Source organism: Cyclospora cayetanensis, unplaced genomic scaffold (assembly GCF_002999335.1).
Source record: "Cyclospora cayetanensis isolate NF1_C8 unplaced genomic scaffold, CcayRef3 CcayRef3_contig_30, whole genome shotgun sequence".
Taxonomy (NCBI): Eukaryota; Apicomplexa; class Conoidasida; order Eucoccidiorida; family Eimeriidae; genus Cyclospora; species Cyclospora cayetanensis.
The window spans coordinates 30,866-56,187 of record NW_020312259.1 but is presented as its reverse complement, the minus strand read 5'-3'; the positions used below and the strand labels follow the sequence as shown (position 1 = coordinate 56,187).

Sequence of the window (25,322 nt, the reverse complement as noted above, 5' to 3'; positions counted from 1 at the left end):
AAAATTATTGAACAACTGGCTTTTCGACATGCAGGGTAGCGTTACTTCGAAAGAATGAGTGTAGTAGGCTCGACAGCACGTAGTAGAACACTCGATCAATGGTCTCAGTAGACAGACACTTCGTTTTAAACTCAGTAGAATTATGCTTAGCAGATAATGAGTATTTCTTTTTAAAGTCCTCTCCTTCATTGCCTGCAACTCGCAGAGTTCTGGACTCATATTGCCAGCTACTGAGGAGATGAACATGGCCCGTGCGCAAGGATTACACGGCCTGTGTAGCGTGCTAAGCTAAACTACCACAAATTGTACTACACTACTCATACTAGACAGGGAAAAAAGTGACGCGTTAACCTATCTATTCTCATTTCTCATTTATTGCACCGTTGTTTCGGCTTGACACATGAAGATGCAATGCCGCCTGTCTATGCACCAAGGGCCACGTGCAAGTACCTGTCAATGGACTAAGTGCTAGGCGAGTGCAGCTACGCTCACCGTAGCTGTCCTTTTTCCCTTTGAGGGATTCGAAGAGGCGCGGTCATGAGAGTAATGGATCCTTTGAAGATACATTTAATAACTGTATATTAACTTTCAAGTGAGCTTGGAATAAGTGGTTTCTTGCAGGAATCGTATATGGAGCGCTACGGTTGGTAGCACCGCACGGCTCGATGCAGCTGTTCCCCACTGCATCCACTGGCAGTGTATGCAGTGGGGTGTCAGGTTTCCCGACAACAGATGTCTGGGGTCGATCAAGTCATCTAGTAATTCATATCGTTTTCCTTCGCAGCACTCTGGAGAAAAGCAAACCGTGTAACGATGGAGCTTGTCGGTGTCAAAACGGCTAATTAGACGGCAGAGGCTAGCCAGCATGCACATATGAACGCAGTAGCTTCCCAGCTGGTAGAATTGCCCTGTCCCTCTGGCGATAAAGCGTTTATGACTGCATCCATAAGGTTCGGACGAACAGAAAAAAAATGACAGCCGTAAGGATGAACAGGTGCTGGAAGATTGCGCAGCTGATTGCAGGTGTACTTTGCCTTGTACAACATTCCAGCTGAAGAGGAACCAAAACTCTCTCGGGCATGATAATTGGAGAAGGGAGCAAGCTAGAATGGCTCTACTAATGTGGAATGAGTCACCTGCCTGCAGATTTTACTGCAGTTTAAGTCCTTTGTATAAGTCCTGACTCGTTGGCTAAATGCTAGTATCAGTTCAACAGCGGAACACTTTAGCGGGGAAGTTTACTACTAAATCGGCATATGGAGAAATAAAATTTTGGGTTCGAAAAAAACCACTATATAGGCTGGTAGCTCTTTGATCAATGAGGTTTTTAGGGCCTACCCGAAGTGCCACAGACCACAGCAAACCTGCATTCATTGTAGGCTATTGGGTTACATAATTCGAAAGTGTAAGCGAGTGCTGAAGGCGAAAACTTTGGATGACGGAACTGGGCTCACCGAAGACACACTGCTTGGCGAGCAAAGGTGCATGAGGGATTCGGTAATTGCCCTATGCAGGCCGGAGCAGTGCAAGGGGCTGCATAGGGCACAGCTGTACATCGGGACCAACAGTGGGTCGATTCAGTGCCGAAACAAGCTCACAGCAATGTTCAAGGCTTACTAGCCCTGCTCGACACCGAGTGTGAAGAAGCATCTATTATCTTAGAAGAGGTACAGAAGCACCATCTTCCTATTCACTCGTTAGCGCAGTCCCCAACACTCAGTAGCGCTAAAGGGCGACACAACGCAAGGCTGTCGCAAAGAGATGTACCGTCGAATCGGAGTCGTGTCCTATCGGAGATGTCCGTGAACTTGAATATCAATACGCACATCATTACTTGAGCCTACGAATACCATGAGGTAGCCAGCGGGGCGCGCTCGTGTAGCCACAGCTGCGTGCTGTGTGAGACTAGTGTTCCAGGACGTACTACGAGAAAGCACCTTGTGCTCTTCGTTAAGGAAAAATATTTCATTTACTGTGAGCGAAGCAGAGTTGCTAATCCAGCAAGGTGAAGCACACCTTTTATGTGGACGGCTCAGCAGCGCAGTACGATAAGACGGCTCCGAGCACGCGTCTCATCTTAATGGCTGTGCAACTGCTTCTCCATCAAGGATTCGTCCAACTTGCAGCCAAGGAAAAGCAGGAATCCCAAAAAGGAATTTTGGAAAGGCGCTAAAAAAGGACGAGCTCCCAGCAGGCTGGCCACCTGCTCGTGATCCAGCACACTGTATTGAGCTAATCCTCGGGTCAGCCTCAAGCTGTTCAGTGGTGTGAGAAGCACCTACGGCATGGAGAGAAGATTGAACGATAGTGTCTTTTTGAAACCTTTTACGAACATCGCTTTGAGCCTTTGGTCACGACATGGTACGGTGGGGGAAAATGATAAAAGTGGGGCATGGGCGTTCACTGTGAGCCCCTAAATAAAGTAAGTGAGAGGCAGAACTTTTCATGTCCTCAAATTGGCGAACTACCTAACGAATCAACGCATGAATAGTCTGATTTAGACTTGACTTCATAGATGCCTTCTTGCATATCCCCAATCACGTCAATAACAGGCACAAAAATGGCGACCCACACTCGCATTAGCGATCTTGAGTATACGTGCATCTCGTATTGAAAAATGCCACAGCTTAGCTACAATCGCGAAGTAGTCTGAATGTTTATGACCCTATCGAGGAGGGCAGGTTGCAGCTCCACATGGACGACGTCTTTGTAGATAATCGAGGCTTTAAGTAGCACGGACAGTGCCTACGGTGTACGCTTCAGCTGCTGCGGGGCAAGCAGTGGTATGTGAAGGCATGCAAGTGTTTGTCTTTTACGGTTGCATTTGTGTTATGGTATTCCGTGTCTTGGCTGCAGAAACTTAGCCAGATATCGCATGAATTGAAACATCTGAGGCTCAGCTTTTGCCTTCACGCATGCTCAAGGTCGTTGAGATGCTCTATGGAATTGCGCCTTATAATCGAAAATTTCCGTGGAATCTTGGACCATTCTTCAGTGAACAAATCTGCTCACGAAAAAGCTGGTGTGACCTCGATGGAGGCGGCTGACGCCGCAGCAAGGACGCTGAGCAGCCACCTTCGAAGTCCTCCAGTCCCGTGCCACCCCAACTATGAGTGCCAACTCTTCCTGAAAGCTAGTGCTAGTGACCTCCAGGTGAGTGCTATTGTCTCTCGAAAGGGTATGGGTGTTTCCAAGCATCAAATTGTTGCTTGTTATACCCATTGCTTCACGGTAACCTAGCTGGGGTTCCAGCTCGGCAAAGGAAATCTACTTGGTGTAGGAAAGAGTGTAAATTTCGGAGCCACTTACATGGACATCAGTTTATTGTTCAACCCGGCCATTGGTCCTTTTTATACCCTTTGAACTGTTTTCAGGACTTTGATTACCCCACAGCTGTTTTCCATGACTTGAGCGCCTCCTGCAATCGGGAGTGACAGTTGAGCACATCACGGCCATCACTAAAGTGGTCGCTGGCGTGCTCTCTCAATCGTCCAGCGGCTCGCTATAGTAAAGCTCAGCTTGTCTTGTCAGAGATGATTCACAGCTTTTTACGAATTTGCCTGCGACTTATGTATGTGACACCCAGAATCTGCTGCAATTGCCAAAATCCAGAACGGCAAAAGGTTTTACCGGTCTCTGAGAGTATCAGAGCTTATTCATCTAAAGAGTTGTATGTCAGACTACTTACGGTCAGCGGTGGGAAAGGCATCTACTTCGTGGACGACCCACGAAGTATATATGCCCTCTAATTTCTTGGTTCAACTCTCTCTCGGCTCAGGGGGTCGTTCAATTACTCGTATCTCATATCTGGAAGCTTAGATTCTCCAGGAAAACCAATTTTGGGAAGCATTCTGAGTTCGTTTGTGGGCTCGGTTGTGATTTCCTGATACGCCTACATTTTGACATAATTTCAGCACTTTGAGCCACCGAGGCAGATGGATTGACAGAGTACACCATCCACGCATTGCTGCAATATTTGAGACTCCATTATTACAAAAATCCAAGCTTTGGCATGACTTTCTTCCTTCTATTGAGCAACTTTATAATACAGCAATACACTCGGCTGCCTGTTGCTCTCTCGCATCCCTGACGTACACGGCAGAGCCCCTATCCCATCCAGGACTTCACCTGGCGGAGCGGGCTCAGCAGCCACCATTCGCAACAAACAACATCTAGAAAACGGCTGGCTAGGGCACGCCTATATACCCAAAGCACAAGAGATCCAAACAAGGCATTACGAAAAACATAGTTGCCTAAGCTACACTTAACAAGGCCCTGTACACTGCCGTAGTTTCAATTACCGAACAAGTAGAAAGAATTGACTAACTGGTTTAGCTGTCTAAATATTTTATGAACTGCAGAGTAGTGTTAGCTTTGAATACACTAAGGCGCGGTATTGTGTGCATGTGCGCTAGATGCATGTGTACCTAGCTATGGATGGTGGGAGTGCTTAGAGGGTGTACCAACGCGCACTCTAACTATTTCCCCCCCTATGTCGGGAACTTTGAGGGGCGCTGCCGGAAATGAGTGGAGCTGCTTTAGAGGATAAAACAGCTTTGTCCTACGTTCGTACTGAATCAAGAGCTAAGTGCCTGCCTGAGAAGGCTTGAGAGTTCGTGTTCTATTTGAGTTTAAGATCTCTCCATGCCTGTATTAGGCCCACACTGGAGACCACTACGAGCATATTGCGTTGCCAAACCTCATCAATAAACGCCATTCCAAAATTGGGCTGCCTTTGGGGAGGAGGGGGAGGAGCGGAGCTTGTGGAGGGAGGCCCTAGGATAGCAGAGGTGCTACCCGGCTGGAGCTGCGGCGGCTCCTGTGCTTGCATACAGGCCTTTTAGGCCAACTTTAGGATCCCTGGGTCACATAATCTTGAGGCTAAAAGGTTTATTTGGCTAGGCTCTGCCAAACCAAGTGTACTGGCATGCAGTATATGCTTTGAGACACGCAGAAACTGGTGAGCTAATGTGCATCTCGTCCTCTGCACAATTTTGTTCTTGTTCTCCGATGTTGGCCCGCACCACTACTGGTGGTGCCACTGATGTCACAGAACATCTCAAGCAAAGCAGAAAGTACGGTAGCAATAAACGTCGGAAGACCTTGCGGCAAAGGGCCTGCTCCACGGAGCAACAGTAGATGGGACTTGGGGATTCCACTCTCTTGCCTTCTCTCAGGGCGCCAAGTGCATCCAATAGCACGTAGGCAGAAGCTCACATATCTCAGCGCTCCGATGTCGCACAGCCGCAAACGTCTCTATTTGGTCCCTTGCGCGTTGCTGGCTGTGCACGAATCTCTTCCACTCGATCCCTCCCCAACGGCCTTCCCCACTTTGCCTTTCATATTTGCTGTTCCCCGCTATCCTGCTTGCCAGGGGCATGGCGATAAAGAGGGATCTCTTGCGCGCCGCAAGCAGCAGACCACGACCGAAAAGCACGGAAGACGGGCGCGCGTGTTGCAGTTAGGCGGAAGATACATCGGGGTGAGCTCCACTCAGTCATATTCTACCACATTACTTGCAGCGAGTAGAGAGCTAGCAAACAGCTGACTATTTGGTCTGGTGGTCCGCATGTGTTTGTTGTTGCCGAGTAGCATTAGCTTAATATTGTAATAAACAACGTCGTACACACATGCGCCAGATGCTATGTGCAACTAGCCTTGATTGCTCGGAGTGCCCATAGGGTGCAGCATGGTGCACCCTAGCTGTGGCTTTCCCATAATGCCGAACCTCTCAGAGGCGGAGAAATAAAATGGGAGCTCATTCACAGAAAACAAAATTCCTTTACATCAGTTTTGCATTGGACTTGAAATGCGAGTTACTCCAAAGATTTTACACGGCTTGTACCAAACGCCTACTCCCTAGGCACTTTGGCAAAAGCTACGGAAGTATGGGGATGAGTACTAAGAAGATATAATCCAAGTTCGAGCGACACTGCAACGTCCAACTGCGTTGCGGATCTTACTGAGGGCACAGTCACTGATGCTGTTGTTGCTGGTGCACCAAGTTACTATTGCAGAGCGATTCACACGGGTGCTAGAAGCTGAAGAAACAAAACAACAGCTACCCAGCGTGGCATCTACAGCGCAAGTATCAAAGATAGGCCAAACCAAAAGGCACCTACCACGGTGACATCTAACAATTCGGATTAGTGCATGCAAAACCTAAAACCCCCATCACGGCCGCAGTGGAGAGAAACGAAGCAAGACGATATTTGAACCATTCCCCCCCCCAAGAGATAGTAATAATGGCTCAGTTCTTCATTAGACGCCTGAGATTAAGATCGGGCATTGCGCCTCCTTTTGCTCTCATCACGACCACAGTTGGACTTCTAGTCCTGAGTTTGCCTTCCGGTTTGATAGTCAAGGATCGCACGAAATAACGAGCTCCGGCGAGTAACAAGAGAGTTGCAAACGACAGAAAAAGAACCCCAATGAGCACTGGGAATCCGGAAACACAGTATAGTAAAATTGATAATAAGAGTGCCGTCCTCAGGCCATGAATCGTCACTGAGGAAGGCTTGACCGTCGACTCCTGGTGGGTGTTGTGTATCACGATAGTGATTTCCTGATCGTCAGAAGGGCTCAGCGAACTCCCTTTATGCTCCAAAGGACGCTCGTGCTGAGCTGATGCACCTGGAGGGGAAAAGGGGATGCCGGGCCTTATATCAGGAAAGTGCTGTCCACTTTGGGCTCCATTATGTGGGAGATTTACTGGCACTGGCGAAACAACCAAGTTATCGCCGCGAAACCACAAGGATTCTTTGGAAGCAGGTGCATTGTGTCCGTGCAAGAGGCCCGCTGGGTGGTTTTCTGCAGGATTTAATGCGCCGTCAAGTCCGGAGTAATTGAAATCTAGATCCTCGTTAGGTTCCACAGTGAGAATCCCTGTAGCACCGTTCTCGGTGGCATCTGACCAGGAATGGTATGTCTCAGTCGTAGTGCCTACAACAAAAGTAGCAGTAATGACACCCAAGCTGGCTGCCACGAGCATCCGCCCAACGTTTAAACTCCAAAAGTACATGATTGCAGCTGAAAAGCGGCAACTATGCTCTTCTGCCGGGCAAACCAGGGGGGGTCCCTTTGTATTACCATATGAATGCACAAATATTCTGAATAAGAAAAAGTCTTGAATATAGATGTGAAAGGTAGATTCCAATGGAGGCATGTCCCAGGTGGCTTGTGGGGCCACCTTCCCTTTTCGAGGGTGGCAAGGGGGTGAAAACAGTGGGATAGCTCACAATCTGTAGCTGAAGCATATTTGGTTCCATTTCTCTCATCCATTCGTAGAGTTGGCTTCATAGCACATACTGCAGCGTAAAATCTGTATCTCATAGCGGTAGTAGGCGACGCTCAAAATGAAGCGCAGTGTGCCCAGACGCATCAGACGACCGTTGATAAGGCAGCCAGGGGAAATCAGGGGAACCTGTGACATTTTAGTGAGCTAATAGAATTAATTAGTCAAAAGTTCTCCATAGAAATAGCTATTATGACGAACGAATACTAGGAATTTGCTGCTATGGAGGAGAAGAATGCGAACCGGGCGATTGGCCGAAATCTTGCTTGCTTTTCGCAGCGCGGGCAGGCAGGCTGGGACATTCGATACTACGGCGATTACTGACTAGTGATAAGCTAAGCATGGGTCGCGCAGCCCGGCTGTCGTTTTTTTTGCTTGGAGGACAGCAGCCCTAGCTGCATGATACAAAAATGTATGCCGTGGCGGGCCAAGCTGCAGATGGGTAGTTTCTACTGCACCAGTAATATTCGCTGCATCGTATGTCGGGTAACGACTACTTGTTTGGCCTGTTTGTGCATGTTACTGATCGTGAAGTAGTGTTAGCTCAATACTATAAGAATGATTGTCGGGTGCACATGCGCTAGATGTCAGGAGCAGATGACTGAATGTTCGGAGGGCTTGAATGACGCAGCAACGCTCACCCTAGCTGGCCTTCGTCTCATGCCGGAAGCTCAACAGGAAAGGGCAGGGGAGGGGGCTCTTCCTTGAAGAGCACTCGATAACTTTCTATCAAGCTATGTGACAATACCTTTCTCCAATGAACTTAGATGGACCCTTACACTTGGGACACTTAAAGAGTCAAGCTACATGCATCCTAGCTGTCTCTCATGCCAGATATCTGTTGGGGTTAGGCCAGATAGAAGCACGATTTATTTTGAGAGAACACTGTAACGCCTTTTCCAAGATTTCTGAATGGAAACACTTCCTTCCCACTCAACACGAACTTCGTATTGTGCTATTGAGTGTACATCCAAAAGCCATGCTTCGACACATCCCTCATTCCCCTGACCTTGCCTCTCGTAAATCTGACGTGAGGGGAAAGACAGCTAGAGTGTGCTCGGTTGCATCCTCTATGCACTGCTAACATTTATAGGCAGTTGGGCATTGCGCCTGGCGCACTAGCATGTAATCTTGCTTCTTATTGTAGCGCGAGCCAACTGTATCCTGCAGTAACTAGGCCGTACGAACAGCTTCCTCAAGTAGCACTTTAATCATCCCAGATTAAGAGTTACTACAGTGGGAAGTTACAAAACGTAGCTTAGCCAACTACTGAAACGTCATGCACTGTTGTATTGTGTGAGTAGCTACGCAATGCACTAGATATGTCGACCCAGCAGCCACAGTGTACAGTCATTGCATTTGAAATCTAAAGCAGACAATTTTTCGGTTCGAGCTGCATGAGCATACTCTTCCTGTCTCAACACATACGGCCCCCCACCGTTCACACGGACACAACGGGACTAAGGCGTCAAGCTTACAAGATAAGGAATGAATGTAAATAGCAGCAGTGGTAGAAAAATAGCAATTAAGCTTTCTTGAAAGCTTGTCCATCTACGGATCATGAGACGCAGGCGGCAAAGCTCCAGACTACCATCCCAGGCAGCGCCTTCGAAAGCTTTCCGCAGTGAACAAAAGGCGCTAGTCAATCCCGAATCCTAAACGGATCTATGAATTGGCAAGAATAAGCATAACCAGGATAGGTGATAACAAGGCCCTGTTTCGCAAAATTGAAGTGAGCGTGTCCCGGTCCCTGGGCATTCCCCATATGGTGGGACAGCTAGCAGGAGGCCTGCAGAAATACACCAATTAGAAGGCTAATCAGTGTAGTTTGTATTTTCAATAAGTCATATCCATAAAAACTTGTATAAGCAGATAGTAGTGCCATTGGGGGGAGCGGCAGCATTCAGTCAGCCCCGTGAAGGATGTCCCCCAACTCAGTCTTCACCACTCAGTGACTGGCTGTTTTAAGGCGCATTTCTTCCTTCAGTGCGGCTTGTTTGTTGAAAGAGTCGACAGAATGCGATCTCGTAATCCTTTCTGGCGACTGGCACGCTTTTGATCTGCTCCTGCTCGAGGCACTCGGCAAAATCGGGCTGCTGTGTCTCAAGTGCTCTGTCTGCCGTACGATACATGGTTCCGTACATTTTTCATCCTTAGACCTCGGAAGTTTAGTCTATTTGACGCACTAGAGACCTTGTAGGTGAACATCTTGGGCACTGTGATAGTACATTTGTTTCCATATGGCGACGCCCTCGCCCCTCGCTATCACGATACCGCACGTTGCGCTAGCCTGTTAGTGCAAGGGCGCTAATGCCATAATTCGAGCACTTTTGCATCCTCCTGAACCTGCCGATCTGTGCTGGACCCATCAATCCTGTCTAACGTTTGTTCATCAAAAGTAAGCAGAACGACGCGGAGGCCCGAGTCGCGCGATCACAAACCGCTCGTTACATAGCCAAAAGTACCAAAGGATGAAACCAAGCGGAAATCAGCTTATTGGAGATAGTGAAGAGTAAGAAGAGTGCCATATGTGGCCTTATGGGACTCACATCGGTTTCATGCATAGCACGTCCTCCAGTTCTGGAGTATTGGGGAAGTTGCATGTTAGATTCCGCATTGAGCGTGTCTGTATGCTATTGAGCTGTATGCAGCGAAGACCCGAAACTTAGGGTGTGTGGGAGTTCTTCCTTGTGCTGTTGCAGGAATGGTGCTTCGGTACAGCAGACCACCGCTGCATTGCCTGCTGATGACTCTCTGCATCATCCTTTGGAAGAGGTCACAGCTGCTGATGCACCCTTTAGGGATCATTACCCCACGAAAGCCGTCCCTACTGGAGGATCGTGCGGCTTGCTCTGCCGTCAGTTTTATACGGAGGCTCTCAGGATCCTTCACCTGAATGTGGATTGTGGGCTCTATAATAATGACTGGCGCCTAGTTTTTGCAGGAAGCTCCGTCCCATTTGTAGGACCCTGTATGATGATGGCTCTGCGAGTCAGCTTGTTCATCGCGCATCTCAGCGCTCTCGTTGTTGCAAAGTTCTACAGGAGTATGGTCTTCTTTACACACTGGACAAATGTCCTTGTGCTTGGGCTTTTTTGTACTTCCTCACTCGTGAGTATTGCTGCTATATTCTCTCTTAGTCATGAGCGCCGAGTAGCGGAAGAGGCGTCTGGGGCCGCATCTTCGGGTGGTTCTATATGCAAGCGACTGCTGTGTTTCTTTCGTCGAGCCGAGGGGCAGTACGACCAGCTCATGAGCCACGTAGTCAAGCCAGGGATATCCACTCCATCAACAGCGCAAGCAGCACTGCCTCGTCGACGTTGCTGTACTTTCCAGCGGCCCTTCAGCGGACAGCCACGGCTCCCCGTGTTGGAAGGCCTACTCACTCTGCATGAGCTAATTGTAGCATCCACCTTGCCCATGGTGACAATCATCTTTGTTGTCTATTGGACACTGCTCTTTCCCCAAGATCACCCAAAAGTGCTCTGGATTTCGGTGTACATGCACCTTGCCAGTCCCGTAGGCGCTTGGCTGCTTGCGGGGTTGTCTCGATTCCCGTATCGTCTGTCCATGCTACCGCTCATTCTCCTAGCTGGGCTCTGCTACATCGTCATGATTGCTGTAATGCAACGTTTCGGATCAGGCTTTGTGTATTGGTTCATGAATTTTCAAAAGCGACCGACTCTTGCCAGTGTAATGGCCCTTATTATCCTGCTGATAATGACTCCACTAGCCGCGTGCATCTCGTGGTTCGTGCTGCATCGCAACAATGCGGCCTTTCTACCTCCAAACTAGCGGACAGTTGTATCCTTAAGAGAGCCACTTGGGGGACCCCGCCATGTGTAGATACAGCCCAATTGTGCGGAGCCATTCCCCCCACCAACCACCAACCCTCCACTTCCCCACCAGTGCCTGCCTTCACTCAACGAGGCCTACACTGAAGTGCATTCTTGCGCCTGACTACGGCCTTTGAGCCGCTTGCTTGCCGTGTGCGTCGTTGCGTGCCAGTGCTTTGCTGGGAGCGCCCTCCGGCGCCCTGCCGTTGTCTGCGGGACCCCTCTTGCTCGGTCTGACCTGCATTACGGACATTGGCTGCAAAATCTTGCATACCTATGATCAGAGCCGGTGATACCTTAGCTCTTTGTATTGTCTTCGATATTGATGCACAGTTTTATGCTGCAGCGAGGCTTCAAGTGGAAGAAAACTCTAAGGAAGAGTGTTTCATTACTCTCCGTACACTTCTACCCAATGCATATGGGCTTTTGCGTTTTTCATTGCAGTATTTGGTGCGCCCTCCCTCAGGAGGTGCTAGTTTTCGCAACTAAACGCCTTTTTGGCCCACGCATACGGCGCCCTTGCCAGTACGGGCATGATTGCAGACGTAGAGGGGCACTTTGCGGAGCACACTGATGGTGTGCCCGACGGACAGGTAGTCTATGCTGAGAGTGGAGCACAAAGGCGCGAAACTCATCAGAGAGAACCACTGAAGTTGCCTTGTATACCCGCCGTCTTCGCACTTGCCTTACAGCGAGGGGATTTAGGCGCATAGGTAGTGGTGTACATTTGCTGGTCCCGGGGGACTCGAGACGTTCTTAGCTGCCTTCATGGGACCCTAAGGATCACGCGAGGTAGTAATGGTATAACACAAGAACTGCAAATGAAAAACAGCTCGTGGAGTACTGAATTGTGGGCGCCACCTGAGCGTAGCTTTAGGAAGGAGGTCCAGGGTTTCGACGTGCAAAAGCGCTGGACGAACATTGAGAAGCGAGAATCAATGGAAGAGGAAGGGAACTAGAGGGGGGTTCGACGCGCTGCTGCCACTTGTAGGGTTGAGCACATGCAGAAAATAGGCTTTAAAAACGAAGCGGTATGAGCACAACGAGCCACCGTAAATTCAATGTTTGGAGGACTGTAGATTCTTTTTGGGGGGACTTCGAGGCACTGTTACAATAGTGCCGCCAACCCCGAGGTTCCATTCGACTATTGTTAGGGAGGTCTAGCGCTTTCTCAAATGGCTCCGTAGGGAGAGACATAACTAGCAAGTCGATAAAGCCCCTTTAGTAAGCTGTCGCGTGTGTTTGAAAAGGGTACCCTTTTGGCGGCCTTGCCCCCCTCGGAAGAGTGGACGAGAACAGCTAGATTGAGCGGCTCTGCATCGTCAAAGCGCTCCAAAATTTCGCAGGTAATTGCATAAAGCATCTGACGCCCACGCCCTCATCGCTGCGCCTTCTCTCGGCGAGGCAAAGCCACTCTGCAACAGCTAAGATGCACGAGCGACAAATCACCTAGTAACACTTTTACCAACTATTTAATGGATATACCTGGGGTAGTAGAGAGTGCTTAAGTGCAGCTTAGCTCGCTACACCATCTGTATGCCTAGCAGCTGTGTGTTCTCACTACAAAGGGTGGGTACTCTGGTGAGGCCAGATAGAGAGCGGCTGACAGACATTGCGCTGCAGCTGCAGAGATGCCGAGGGCAGACGAGTTCGCTCTTGGAACGCGTGCGCTAGTGCAGATGTGCCCTTAGCCACTGCAAAGTAGTTTGAGTAGACATTCACGAGGCCACTCTAGATAGACTACTTCAAGTTTGGGGGCGAGCGCACCACATGAAGCTTCTGCGTGCTTAAACTGCGGCAGCCCCAGATGGCCAACCATACCAGTGAAGGGCGAAGAAATTCCCTAGCTAGTTGTTACCCATTGAGAGGTCCCCGTGCGATGGCGTCCTAGAGGCTCAACTGGCGGATAAGGAACCCCCGAGGCATCCCCACCCACGCAACACTAAGGCGAAAGCGGGCAACTCAAAGCTACATCCGTCTCCTAGGAAGCTCACAGCGAGTCCTATTGGCGCGGCTTTCGAGAAGACCCCCTGGAAAGGCCTTCCGCATGACTGCAGCTGGAGTTACGCATCGATGAGCGTCTGCCGAAGGTGGGCAGCGAGCTTCTCCTCTTCGTCTTTGGGGACTAGACAGGTTTGCCAATTGACTTTGTCATGAGCTTCCAAAAGTTCCGCCAGTACTTCGCGCCCGAAGTTCATCGGAATCTTCTGGCTATCTCTCCCCGGCTGTACGTACAGGTAACGCTCAATCGTTTGGCCGCGGGCGGTACAGAGCCCAGGCAGCTCTACATAGAAATAGCCCAAGTGAGGATCTCTCGCCAGCTCGGCGAGGGCAGTCAAATCCGCATCGGTCGGCATCTTTTTCAGTACAAGGCCCGCACGGCGCGCGCGTTTCTGAACTCGCAAAAAGACGACATATGTACATATATATAAATATATGTATGATATATGTATATATGTGGACATGCATAGATCTACAGCACAAATGTGAAACAGCACACGCTTTTGACTGGTGTCTTGAGCCTAGATCCTTTTCCGCTCATGTGTCGGGCACGCATTCCCAAGTTGTCGTATGCTGCATAGAATACATGAAGGAGCGAGACGCGCTTAGGGCCTGCCATTGGAAGGATCCCGAGAAAAGGGGGTCTTAGCCGAGGACGCCCTTTGATTTCGCCCTGTTATCTGTGTAGAAGATCTGTCGGGAAAATCTTTCTTTCAAGGTCTGCATGTCTAGTAGTCCGTCCGTCCTTTTTTCGACCCCCCCAAATAGATAGTGCAAGACACGACACCCCGCTCTTCTGTGAATCGGCCTCATCTATATGTGCAACACCTCCCACATGTGGTGGACGAAACGTACCTCAAACAACGCTTCAGCCCGCATAGACTGAGATCGGTGGCAGGGCACCGCGTGGACTTGCGAGTGCATGGCTCTCGTGGCCTTCATCGGTACATAGCGCTCATATACAACCAAATCTAGGTTCTGCAACATACACGCTCAGGAGGCGATTTGGCTTTGCAATTTCGAGCAGATGACAGTGTTTGAATAGACACTGAGCAGCGCTTCTCTGTGTTTGTGGGCCTCATGAAGGCAACGGCGTCAGGGCCTTCATGCAGATGCGCCACTGTTAGTTCGCATCCTACTGATAGGCAGAGAGAAAGAGACAGGGAAAGAGGCATAGAGAAAGAGACAGGGAAAGAGGCATAGAGAAAGAGACAGGGAAAGAGGCAGAGAGAAAGAGACAGGGAAAGAGGCAGAGAGAAAGAGACAGGGAAAGAGGCAGAGCGAGGCGATAGCCGGATTCGAATCGCCGTACGGCGACCCTCTCTAGACTGCGCGTCAGGCAGGGCAGAGACAGCCCAGTGTGCTCACCTGTTGATGGAAGGCCTTCCGAGTGGCAGCAACGATGGCTGCAGCCTCGCGACGTGTATCGGCATCCGCGTAGGCGAGGGAAGGCAAATGGGCAATGGGAATGAGCAGGAGGTGGTAAGGCGTTAGCCCCCCCTTGGGTACTGCCATGTACAGACGGTCCTTGATATCCACAATCATGTGCTTCTCCACCTGAGGGCTCGCTAAACAGAACCAGCAATCTGCATGCGGTTCGGTGGCAATTACATCCCCACAGTGAACCCGCTTGGCTCCAGTAGGCCGATCAAAGGGTATTCGATCGTAGTAGAGCCGCATCCGTAGAGTTCGGCGACCTCCCTCAAGCTGCCCCGAAGCGGCCGCAGCCTTCGCCGCATCCTGAGGGCTTGTAAATACCACAAACCTGAAGGAAACAGCAGCCACAGCGGCATGTCCACGCATAAATACACCCACATAAACACCCACATAAACGCACACATACATACAAATATCCACATGGACACACACATACATACAAATACCCAAATAAACACACACATAAACGCACACATACATACAAATATCCACATGGACACACACATACATACAAATACCCAAATAAACACACACATAAACGCACACATACATACAAATATCCACATGGACACACACATTAACACATAAACACACAGATACATACAAATACCCACATGAACACACACATACATACAAACACCCAAATAAACACACACATAAACGCACACATACATACAAATATCCACATGGACACACACATTAACACATAAACACACAGATACATACAAATACCCACATGAACACACACATACATACAAACACTCACATAAACACACACATACATACAAACACCCACATAAACGCACACATACATACAAATACCCACATAAACACACACATAAACACCTCCCCCCTCCCCACACACTCTGCATGCATGTTTAGGCCAGTACCCAACAGCCACAAGCCTGCGGTGACAGCAGAAAGCATTCTCTCTCTCTCTCTCACGCCGAACCGCCCTTAGGTCAGTCCGCAGAGGGCCAGCTTCCCCAGATCCCGCGGAGAGCCAGTGCTTGGTGCAGTCAGCAGCAGCAACAGCAAGCAGCAAGCAGCAAGCAGCGGAGACTGCAGCAGAACCCCCTCGAGCGCCGCTCACGCCTTGCCAGTGCCTCGGGAGGGGCACGCCTTATCCTTGGGGACGAACACAAACTTCACCTCCCCAAACTGCTGCATTGCCTCCTGGAGGCTGCCCCCGTCTTCAATCTCGTACGGCAAGTTCTCCACCAGTACCACCCCCGTGTCTCTAGGCCGCTTTGAGGCTCTGCTGTGAGGCACCTGCAGACTGCAGCCAGCAGAAGGCGCAGGCACACAGTGATCCTCCGAGAGTTCCTCCAAGGAGGGAAGCAGCCGCAACTGCTGCTGCCGGCTTGCGCACGCGAACGGATTAGGGCTGTTGCATTCAGGTGGGATGCAATAGAGAGCAGCCTGCGCTTCCTCCGAAGTCAGTGCTGCAGTGGAAGCGTCCTCCTCCAAATGCCGCTCGCCTTGCTGCCTCAGCGCAGCCAGCATGCACGACATCGGCCTCAACTGCAGCGCGTGAAAAGCCTTCACCTGCGGACCCTTCTCGCCGACAACGCCCAAAGAAATGAGACGTAAAGAATAGCCTACGGCATGCAGCAGCACGAAAAGCAAAAACAGGCAGGGATTTACTTTCCTCTTACGGCGCGCCAGCGCAGACCGCGACAGATGCAGCAGTAAGCAGTACGCGCTTTTCAGCAGTAGGCGATAAGCAGTAAGCTCATTTCAGCAGCAGTAGTAAGCAGTAAGCAGTAAGCTCATTTCAGCAGCAGTAGTAAGCAGTAAGCCGTAGACTCATTTCAGCAGCAGTAGTAAGCAGTAAGCAGTAAGCTCATTTCAGCAGCAGTAGTAAGCAGTAAGCCGTAGACTCATTTCAGCAGCAGTAGTAAGCAGTAAGCAGTAAACTCATTTCAGCAGCAGTAGCAAGCAGCAAGCAGTGAGCTCATTTCAGCAGCAGCAGTAAGCAGGAAGCAGTAAGCTCGCTGCAGCAGCAGTAGTGAGCAGGAAGCAGTGAGCTCATTTCAGCAGCAGTAGTGAGCAGTAAGCAGTAAGCTCATTTCAGCAGCAGTAAGGAGTAAGCTCGCTGCAGCAGCCGCCCTCCCCCACCGAAGTGTCGCCCCTTGAAATGCGGTCGTTGCCAGAAGAGGCTTAAGCCGCTGCAGATGATGTGGCGAGCCTCGAGGAAGTCTGCGAGGTAGCTGCTTGCTCCGCAGCTGCAGCAACGCATCGCAGCACACACCTCTGGCGCCGCCATCAGCTCCAGATAAAGAAACCAACCCCCAAAAGAAGTGAGCGTGGACAGAACGCGCAGCAAGGAGCGAAGGTTCGGCAGGTGAGGGAAGCCTTAGTCCTCAGCGACACCGTGACGTGCAGCAGCAGCAGCAAGAGAGACTCCCTGACGGTGTGTATATGTGGGGCAGGGGGAGACAGAAAAAAGGGATGTGTACAGGGCTGCTCCCCACAACTGCACTTTGGCTTCTGTTGTTGCCTGAGACACCATCTTAGATTCGCGTGAAGCAGCCGTATCGCCGCCTTCCTCATGGCTGCCACTGCCTTGGCCCTTCTGCTGCTGCTTCTGCTGCTGCTGTGGTAGGGGAGGAGCGATTCCAGGAGGCAGTCCCTCAAAGATGCCTACAGGGGGGCGTGTGGTAAGGAAGATGTCTGTGTGGCCTCTAAAAGCCTTGAAGGCACTCCAGCATGCAGGAACGCTCTCTGCAGATGCTGCCTCGTTGAGCTGCGCAGGAGCCTCCGCTATCGGCAGTTCTTGCTTTGTCTCTGGGTGCTGCTGTTGTTGTTGCGGCTGTTGTTGCTGTTGTTGCGGCTGTTGTTGTGGCTGTTGTTGTGGCTGTTGTTGCGGCTGTTGTTGCGGCTGTTGTTGCGGCTGTTCTTGCTGTTGTTGTTGCTGCTGTTGCGGCTGTTGTTGCGGCTGTTGTTGCTGCTGCTGGCAAGGGGTCGCTTCCAGCGCGCAATTGGGAATCTCTCTGAAACCAGGAGCCGCATAAAAAGCGACGTGCAGGCCGTGAAGCTCTGTCACGCCGGATCCTGCCAGGAGCCAGACTTTTTCCATCAGCGGGAGCGGGGTGTACAGACACTCGGAGGGCAGTGAGTCGGCTGTCGCCTCCCCAGCAGACTCCTCTGCAGCTCCCTTCTCAGGCTTGGCAGGCCTCCTGTCGCGCTCAGAGGCGTCTCCTATCTCTCGAGCAGACTCTCCAGAGAGTTCTCCTGAGGGGCAGATGGGGAGGGGGAAGCTGATTTTGGCCTTAACCTCGGAGAGCCTTTCGGAAGCGCTGCTCGCGAAAGGAGCTGCATCTGCCTCGGAGATGGTCCTGCCTCGCTTTTCGCGAGCCTCTTGCACCCACAAGCTTGCCGCCTCATCGACAATGTACAGAGGGAGGGCCAGACTGCTGCAATGCGTCTGAAGGGCTTCAAAAGCTTCGGGAAACTGCCGGGCAAAGGCCTCCCGCACGGCTTCTGTCAAGGCGGAGTCGGTTAGTCCCCTTTCGCTGGGAGAAGGAGGGAGAGGGCGTTCGCCGTTCAGAGGAGCGTTGCCGCATTCGGGAGGAAGGCTAAGGCCGTGTGAATCCGCAAAGAAGGGTCCCACACAGAGCGCAAAGTCGAAGGGCCCCTTCTTCTGGAGGGCCCCTAGCAACCGATGCAGCTCGCCAATTTTGCCGCGGACTTCGCCGCAGAGCAGCACGCGAATCATCCCGCCGACAAAAGACACAAAAATACGCACCAATCGGACCGCAGAAAGCTCTGCTCGAACACCTGTAGCGGCGCCGCAACCGAGTGTCAAGAGCCTACACGCGGCCGCGCTCCTTTACCCCCATTTGAATGAAGCCGCAAAATCAGCAGTAACAATCCGTGCAACACCTCGAAAATCCCCTTTTAAATTATTTCCACATGCATGCATGCATGAATGGCCATCCTGGGCTGCCGCGCCTGACATGCGGCAGGCCCCAAGCTTCCTACTTGAATTCCTTGCGCACATGGGGTACTTGAAACGTTTCCTGAAGTAAAATGCGACGCGGATTCTGCGGTCATCTATGTCTCAGCTGTTTTTGCGTGGGGCAGTTGCTGCTGCTGGCCACCCTGTGACATCTTCTATGTGGCTGCCTCCTGTCGCTCAGCGGGAAACATTCCCACGCAGCTAGCGTTGCACTCGGTGTATGTGGCTGTAACGGGCCGTATGTGCATACGCTTGCCTTGAAGCTACCGGCAACGCTTCAGCACACGTTTTACCGGTACCGTTTCCTTACCCTGCGAAGCCAGGTGACACTCGATTTCAGATTCCTCCCTTTCTCTTGCTACCTCGCCGCCCTTTTCCCTTCCATTGTGTCGTCCGCTATGATTTCATACGCGTTCACTTGAGCCATCTCAATGTGCACTTAAAAATGCAGCGCCTTTCCCTCACGGTAGCTCCACGTATCCTCTATGTCGAGGGCACATCTTCGCTAACGAAAGAATGCGCATACAGAGCCCTTGCTGCTGCGGCGAGGGTGCTGATTACAATGCAATACGAGTAGCGCCTTCGTATCTTCTTCAGAACATGCAAAAAGGAGAAGAAGCCTTTCACCTCAACTCGTGATGCAGTGCTACCTCCGCGCTCCTCACTATGAGCCATCTCTGGCAAACACTCTGCACTTATGCGTTACTTGAGGCTCAGTGTACACAGAAGGGCACAGTGCTCATAAGTGGCTATGCTCAAGTGCAGGGGTTCCTCGTTCTTAAATAATTACAATTGGCGAACCAGTCGCTTGGGGAGGTCAGTGGGGAAGTGGGAACAATGACACAGAGAGGCTATGCATCTGAACGTGGCGGAAAAAATGAAGAAGGCAGTCGGTCAAGGCTAATGGCACGCCCGAGCACCAGTTACTGAAGCACTTTGGGAACGCAGAGCTACTGCGGATTGTTGTGACTGTCGGGATGGATGGAGATGCAACAACGCGTGCATCAGTTGGATGCCCATTCCACTAAATTCACTTTCTTGTAACTCCTGTCCCAGTGCCGACCTGATTATCTCATTAAGCGAAATTGCATACAACTGTTAAACCCGAAAGGGCGGCAGCTGTAGAATTGTCTGCGCCTCAAAAGCCGCTCAAGGCTAGTCTAGCGCCTCCCATCCGGCACAGTGTGCTCTGTGTTGACTCGAAACATGCACTCATGACACGAGAAAGTCATGCAGTTTGGACAGAGTACCGCACAAAGAGCCCGAAGACACAGGATACAACTTGCAACAGCAACAAGATACGCAGTAGCCGTTGCTCAGACATCGGACCGCATACCTGAGGGAAAAAAGCCGCCAACAGCGCATCAAACCGTGAACGCAGCAACACAGAAAGGCCAAAGCGGACAAGCTACAGTATAAGCCGACTGTCTAAGCACTGTGCAGACCTCAGAACTGGAGAAACAGCTGCTGCAGTGGAAGTAGAGAGCAACGAACCCGGAGAATGACATTGATGAGAGTGTAATTCGGAGAGGCTGCGAGCAGGTTGCTGTCCTCAAGATACCTGAACCACCCACAGACCAGAGGCCTCAAATCCTTACACGGAATGGGGAGTCTATGACACGAGTAGAGTTTATGCTTTTGCGCCGCCCTATTGTATGCCGTTCGGCTTGCGTCGTAGGGAACGCGCAGGAGGGGCAGCAGCAGAATTACCGCGGAGTGCGATGTCGAGGGCACCGTACGAGGCCTAGAAGCTGAAAGCATTGCCCACAGAAAGGCATTGCCCATCAATCGGTGAAAACAGGTGACCATGCACAGTGCATACAAGCCTCCCTCTTAGGGGGAGGTATTTGTATGGACTGGGGTTCAGATCCGCAAGCATCCGTGGCGTGCATTTAGAGCAGGCACGAGCGCCGCGTTTTATCCCATTCACGAATTCAGAATGTTACTACTGGGGACGCATCGAACGATCCAGCTAGTGCACAGGGTTACACAGGATCAACGGGCACAGTTCATTTGATGACTAGGCATGGGGCTTTATACTGAGGGCTGATCACACGCTGAAAAGTGCGTTTTACAAGTGTCTCTATGCACATACGGAGAGCTAGATTACAGCGTCCTTCAAGCTGAGCAGAGCGCGAAGCGACCACCCATAAGCGAGAGAGTCAAATACAGACAGACAAAGAGGGAAGACACAGATGCAGCCAGATCCCCAGGGGTTGCACACAGCAGCGGAAGAAAGGCGGCCTTTGAATGTGACGCCATCGCCTTCTATAAACACAGATCGTTGGTGCAAAGGATCGGCAGCCCGCATTACCTGCGGTAGAGACAGCAAGAAATTGAGGCACTGCGGGATGAAGAAGAAGAGGAGCGTCTTTGAAAAGTGACCGAGAATTCCTGCAGCTGCGAGCACGACGCCCTGCGGCACATCCACCCACCATCCAACGAATGAATTCTTGAATGGTGTTGCTGTGTGCGTATAAAGGGGAAAAGAGTAGTTTGGTGCGTGATGCCTTCCAGCTTTTTGGGGAAAGGCAAAAGAGGGTTCATTTGTGTAGGGCGAAAGAAGAGAGCAGCCACAGCCTGATACAGTGAAGTCCAGATACTTGGGGCCTGTTGCCCAACGCGCACGCGTGTTTCCTTACCGCGAAATACGTGTACGTATCCCCAACGAATGTCTGAGAGGGGTACCTTTGCAAGAAAAAAGGCGCATGCAAACTGCAGACGCCGAGCTTGCCACACTGGCAGAACGGACGAAGGACGCGGAAATACGAGTCCAACGGTCTCAGCATCAAGCCGAGATAGCAGAATCGGCACGCGCAGCAGCGTCAGCAGCGTTTTGGCGTGTGGGCGGTATACCAATTGTGTTTAAGTAGTGCCAGAGAAGTGGCTAAGAACGGGAGGCAAAGGACCAGCGAGAGAAAATGCTGTGAGCACCACAGAGGAAACAAAAAAAACGTTCCGGCAGCTATTATACTGCTTCTGTGGTTGTTGCTGCCGCTGTTGCGGTACGGGGCTTCAGGACGGAGGCCATAGGGGATGCCTCAAGTTTCTCAGATTTAGAGGGCGGATACCTGCTGAGCCGCAATAACTTTGGCAGCTTCGGTCGACGCCAATCCAGAGTTGACCTCCTGAAGAGCAAGAAGTTGCAATAACAACAGCAAAAGCGAATAACACCAGCGGCAGCAGACAACGGGGAGACACACACACACACACACACACACACAGAGAGAGAGAGAGAGAGAGAGAGAGAGAGAGAGAGAGACAGAGAGAGAGAGAGACAGAGAGAGACAGACAGACAGACAGAAGTAGAGCAGAATCCTCTCTAAAGGAGGATAGGGGTGAGTGGAGTGCTCTGCCTCGAGTTCTCGTGGACCTTGATTGCTAAGGGGCCCAAGATACAAGAAGGCAATTTCGTTGAAAAAACCTGCAGCGCCAGAAAGGCCGCTCACGATAATGTTATGAATGCAGACAAAGGCTGCAATCACTGTCGACTGCCCCACTTCGAGGCCGTTAATCCCTACAGCGAGAAGCACCACACAGACGGACACACAAAATGCAGGTGCCACGATTGTTTGGTGTAAAGCCCTCTTGCTCCAATTTTATTCCCCCTGCTCTTGCACTGCTGCTCGATGTGCTACATGGCGCACCAGCATAGATGTTGATGGCATTGGTGCAAAAGATGGTGAGCAGCGTCATATACACATAATATAGCCGACCGACGTCAACCAACACCCAGCTTCCACTGTTGTTGCTGCTGCTGCTGTCTTCACCGTTGCTGCCGCAGAGACCTGAGTGTATCGAGCCGTCATTTACAGCTGCAGCAATGAGGCTTCCGTGCTGCAGCACACAAGGCACATACAGAGGTCGTGAAAGCTGCTGAGCAGCAACAGCAAGAACCCCCCCACCCGCTCCCCCCCTTTGTCCCCCTAATAAAGCACCACCAGTCTTCTTGAGCGCATGCAGCGGCTGTTGCCAGTGCAGCTACATCGATCAGAAATGTTGGCCTCCAAGAGAGGACGCGGCGTCTTGAAGCCCAGTGCTGCTACTGCCGTTACTGCTGCTGCTGTTACTGTTACTGCTACTGCTGCTGCGCATTAGGAGCCAAACGCACCAACAAATCAGACACTTGCTGCATTAGCCAGGAGGGAGCGTAAAAGACATATGGCGCAGCAGCTGCTGCTCCAGGTGACTCGGGGCAGGGCAGGCCGGTGCTGTAGAATGACGGCAATGCGTGCTGCTGCAATCGTTGCAGCAAGGGCTCGAGAAATCCTGCAAGGTGTCTGATGTACCCTATACACGCCGCAGCAACAGCTTCCACGGCAGCCAGTGCAGCGCAGGAGCAGTGCCTAAGGTGGCTGTACACCTGCGTGGGCAGCACTACAGTAGTGCTGCCGCTATACGCGGCCAGGATAGGAGCTGCAGCCAGCAGCGGCAGCAGCAGCTTGACACGCCACGGGAGGGCCAGAGCGTCATCAGCAAACCCCAAGAATCCCATGGATGTCGCCCCCAACAGGGCAGCAGGAAATTCCACCAGCTGCAACAATTAGCACACCGGAAGCTCTATGGGGTTGCTGTGCGTGTATTCGTACGGCGCGGTAAACAGCAGCATGCCAACGCCATAAGCACAAAAGCTAAGAAGCATCCGCAAGAGGGGCAGCAGCAGCACGAGCAGCAGGATGAGCAGGAGCATGAGCATGAATGAGCATTAGCAGGAGTGAGCAGGAGCATTGGCATGAATGAGCAGGAGCATGAGCATGAATGAGCAGGAGCAGGAGCATTAGCATGAATGAGCAGGAGCATTAGCATGAAGGAGCAGGAGCATTAGCATGAATGAGCAGGAGCATTGGCATGAATGGGCAGGAGCATTGGCATGAATGAGCAGGAGCATTGGCATGAATGAGCATGAGCATTGGCATGAATGAGCAGGAGCATGAGCATGAATGAGCATGAGCATTGGCATGAATGAGCATGAGCATTGGCATGAATGAGCAGGAGCATGAGCATGAATGAGCATGAGCATTAGCATGAATGAGCATGAGCATTGGCATGAATGAGCATGAGCATTAGCATGAATGAGCAGGAGCAGGAGCATGAGCAGGGTAGATGTGCTGCCGCGAGGCACTCTTTTTTTGAGGGCTCGAGGGGAGAGTTGGCGATCCCTACCCGTTGGTGCTGGCGATCCAGCAGCAGCTGCCCGGCTGTTGCCGCAGTCAGAAAGCAAAAGACGCAGCAAAGGCCCCCTGCCTCAGGAACGGGCGGGTAAGAAGACGGCTTGTGCAGATCTCTGCCGAAAAAGCCTGTATCACAACCGGAGGTTGGTAGAGGGAAGGAGCAGTGTGAGTGGTAGACACACACACACACACAGATATACATATATATATACACTTATATATATATATATATATATATAGATATTTATATACATAGGCACATACATACATATATATATATATATATATATATACATATATAGACACACACAGATACACACATATATACATGCACATACACACACATATATATATACACATACACACACATATATACACACACATAGACACATACATATATATACACACCAAAGGCTCCTACGGAAAAGAAGAGGCACTGGAGGTGGGGGTGCATGGGCGGATTTGTAGCGAAGTCTTATTGGGGAGAAGAATGCATATGCGCCTGCGTGACGGCAAGGAAGGGGCTTAGAGCGGTGGAAGGTTGCACGTGTGTAGAGGGATAGAAGGGCGTTTGTTAGAGAAGACGGCATTAGGAGGCGTGGCACACGACGACGGGCACAACATGGGGGCAGACAGGTCTTTAAGAGCTCTAGCCCACACGAGGCGACAATGCATGTAGGTTTTTTCTGTTTGCTTTTTTCATCCGCCTCAAAAAAGCAAGAAAGGGATAGACGGATGGCTGAATGGCAGGCGTTGGCGAATGAGCAACGCACCCCGGGCCTTTAATTTGTTTCCAAGGGTAGGCATCAGAAAGTCTGCGGCTGCGAAGGCAGCAAGCGATGCTGCACCAATGAGCAGCATCTTTGAGCACAGAGCTGAGGGGACTGCCACGAGGGTGCCGGAGAGGAATAGCAGGAGTAGCACTAAAGGAGCAGAGGAGCGCTTGTGCAAAGAAGCGACGGCAGGTGCCACGTCCTCGCTGTGGCTCCTCACGTCGTCTGCTTCGGACGGCGACGCTGTATAGCCTTGTACTGTCGAGAGCTTTGCTCCTCCCTTAGGCATTTCGTCGAGCGTTTTCCCCGTTGCGAAGTCTACCCCCGATTTTACAGCTGAATGAGGTGCACATTGAAGCGCAGCTGCGGCGTCATCGTTCAGCATCTCTGCAGCTGCGGCAGAAAAGCTAGAGTTAGGCTCTGCAGACTTCTGCTGAGCACTTCTGCTCGCTGTACGCCTCATTGCCAGGATTTCAGTGCAGGATTGAGTGTACGGCCATCCCACGTAGCACCGAAGACACCCCCTACTCCCACACGCACACCCCAGATGCAGCGCACCACTGCTCTTATTGAATGCTCCGGCGCTCGAATCGAGGCTACAGAGGCCTCCCCGCGTTGCAGCTGAATCGGAGAGCTCGCGCAGCGTCTTGAGGGCAGCAGTTGCAGTTGTTACGGTGCAAGCCCGCTGTCAGATTGCTTGGTCACTCCTCCTCCTGCGGGGGGTGTCTGCCGCACACTTCAGCGTCTAGACATTGAAGGCCGACAGCGTAGAGCAAAAATTAGTGCTCGTAAGGTTTGCCGCTCGGAGGCAACGACTCGGGAACGCCTCAGCGAAACACCAGTGGT

At 51.3% G+C, this 25,322-nt stretch overlaps 2 protein-coding genes across 2 annotated transcripts; both read right to left on the bottom strand.

The window, feature by feature from the left end:
• Positions 1-13,193: 13,193 nt before the first annotated feature.
• LOC34618588 lies at positions 13,194-18,289 on the bottom strand. Its single transcript, XM_026338776.1, has 7 exons — positions 17,474-18,289; positions 17,150-17,317; positions 16,945-16,978; positions 15,662-16,169; positions 14,500-14,896; positions 13,987-14,109; positions 13,194-13,523 (listed from the first exon to the last, which is right to left on the bottom strand). Exons 1-7 carry the CDS (start codon positions 18,287-18,289, stop codon positions 13,194-13,196), a joined length of 2,376 nt encoding a protein of 791 aa, XP_026194561.1.
• A 1,471-nt stretch (positions 18,290-19,760) lies between these two features.
• On the bottom strand, positions 19,761-24,939 carry LOC34618589 (UDP-N-acetylglucosamine--dolichyl-phosphate N-acetylglucosaminephosphotransferase). The gene is given in 9 exon segments (XM_026338775.1): positions 19,761-19,868; positions 20,027-20,093; positions 20,243-20,283; positions 21,175-21,220; positions 21,389-21,456; positions 21,604-21,660; positions 21,982-22,119; positions 22,857-23,092; positions 24,477-24,939. Coding segments are annotated over 9 exon segments (1,224 nt in total).
• Between the last annotated feature and the right edge of the window lie 383 nt (positions 24,940-25,322).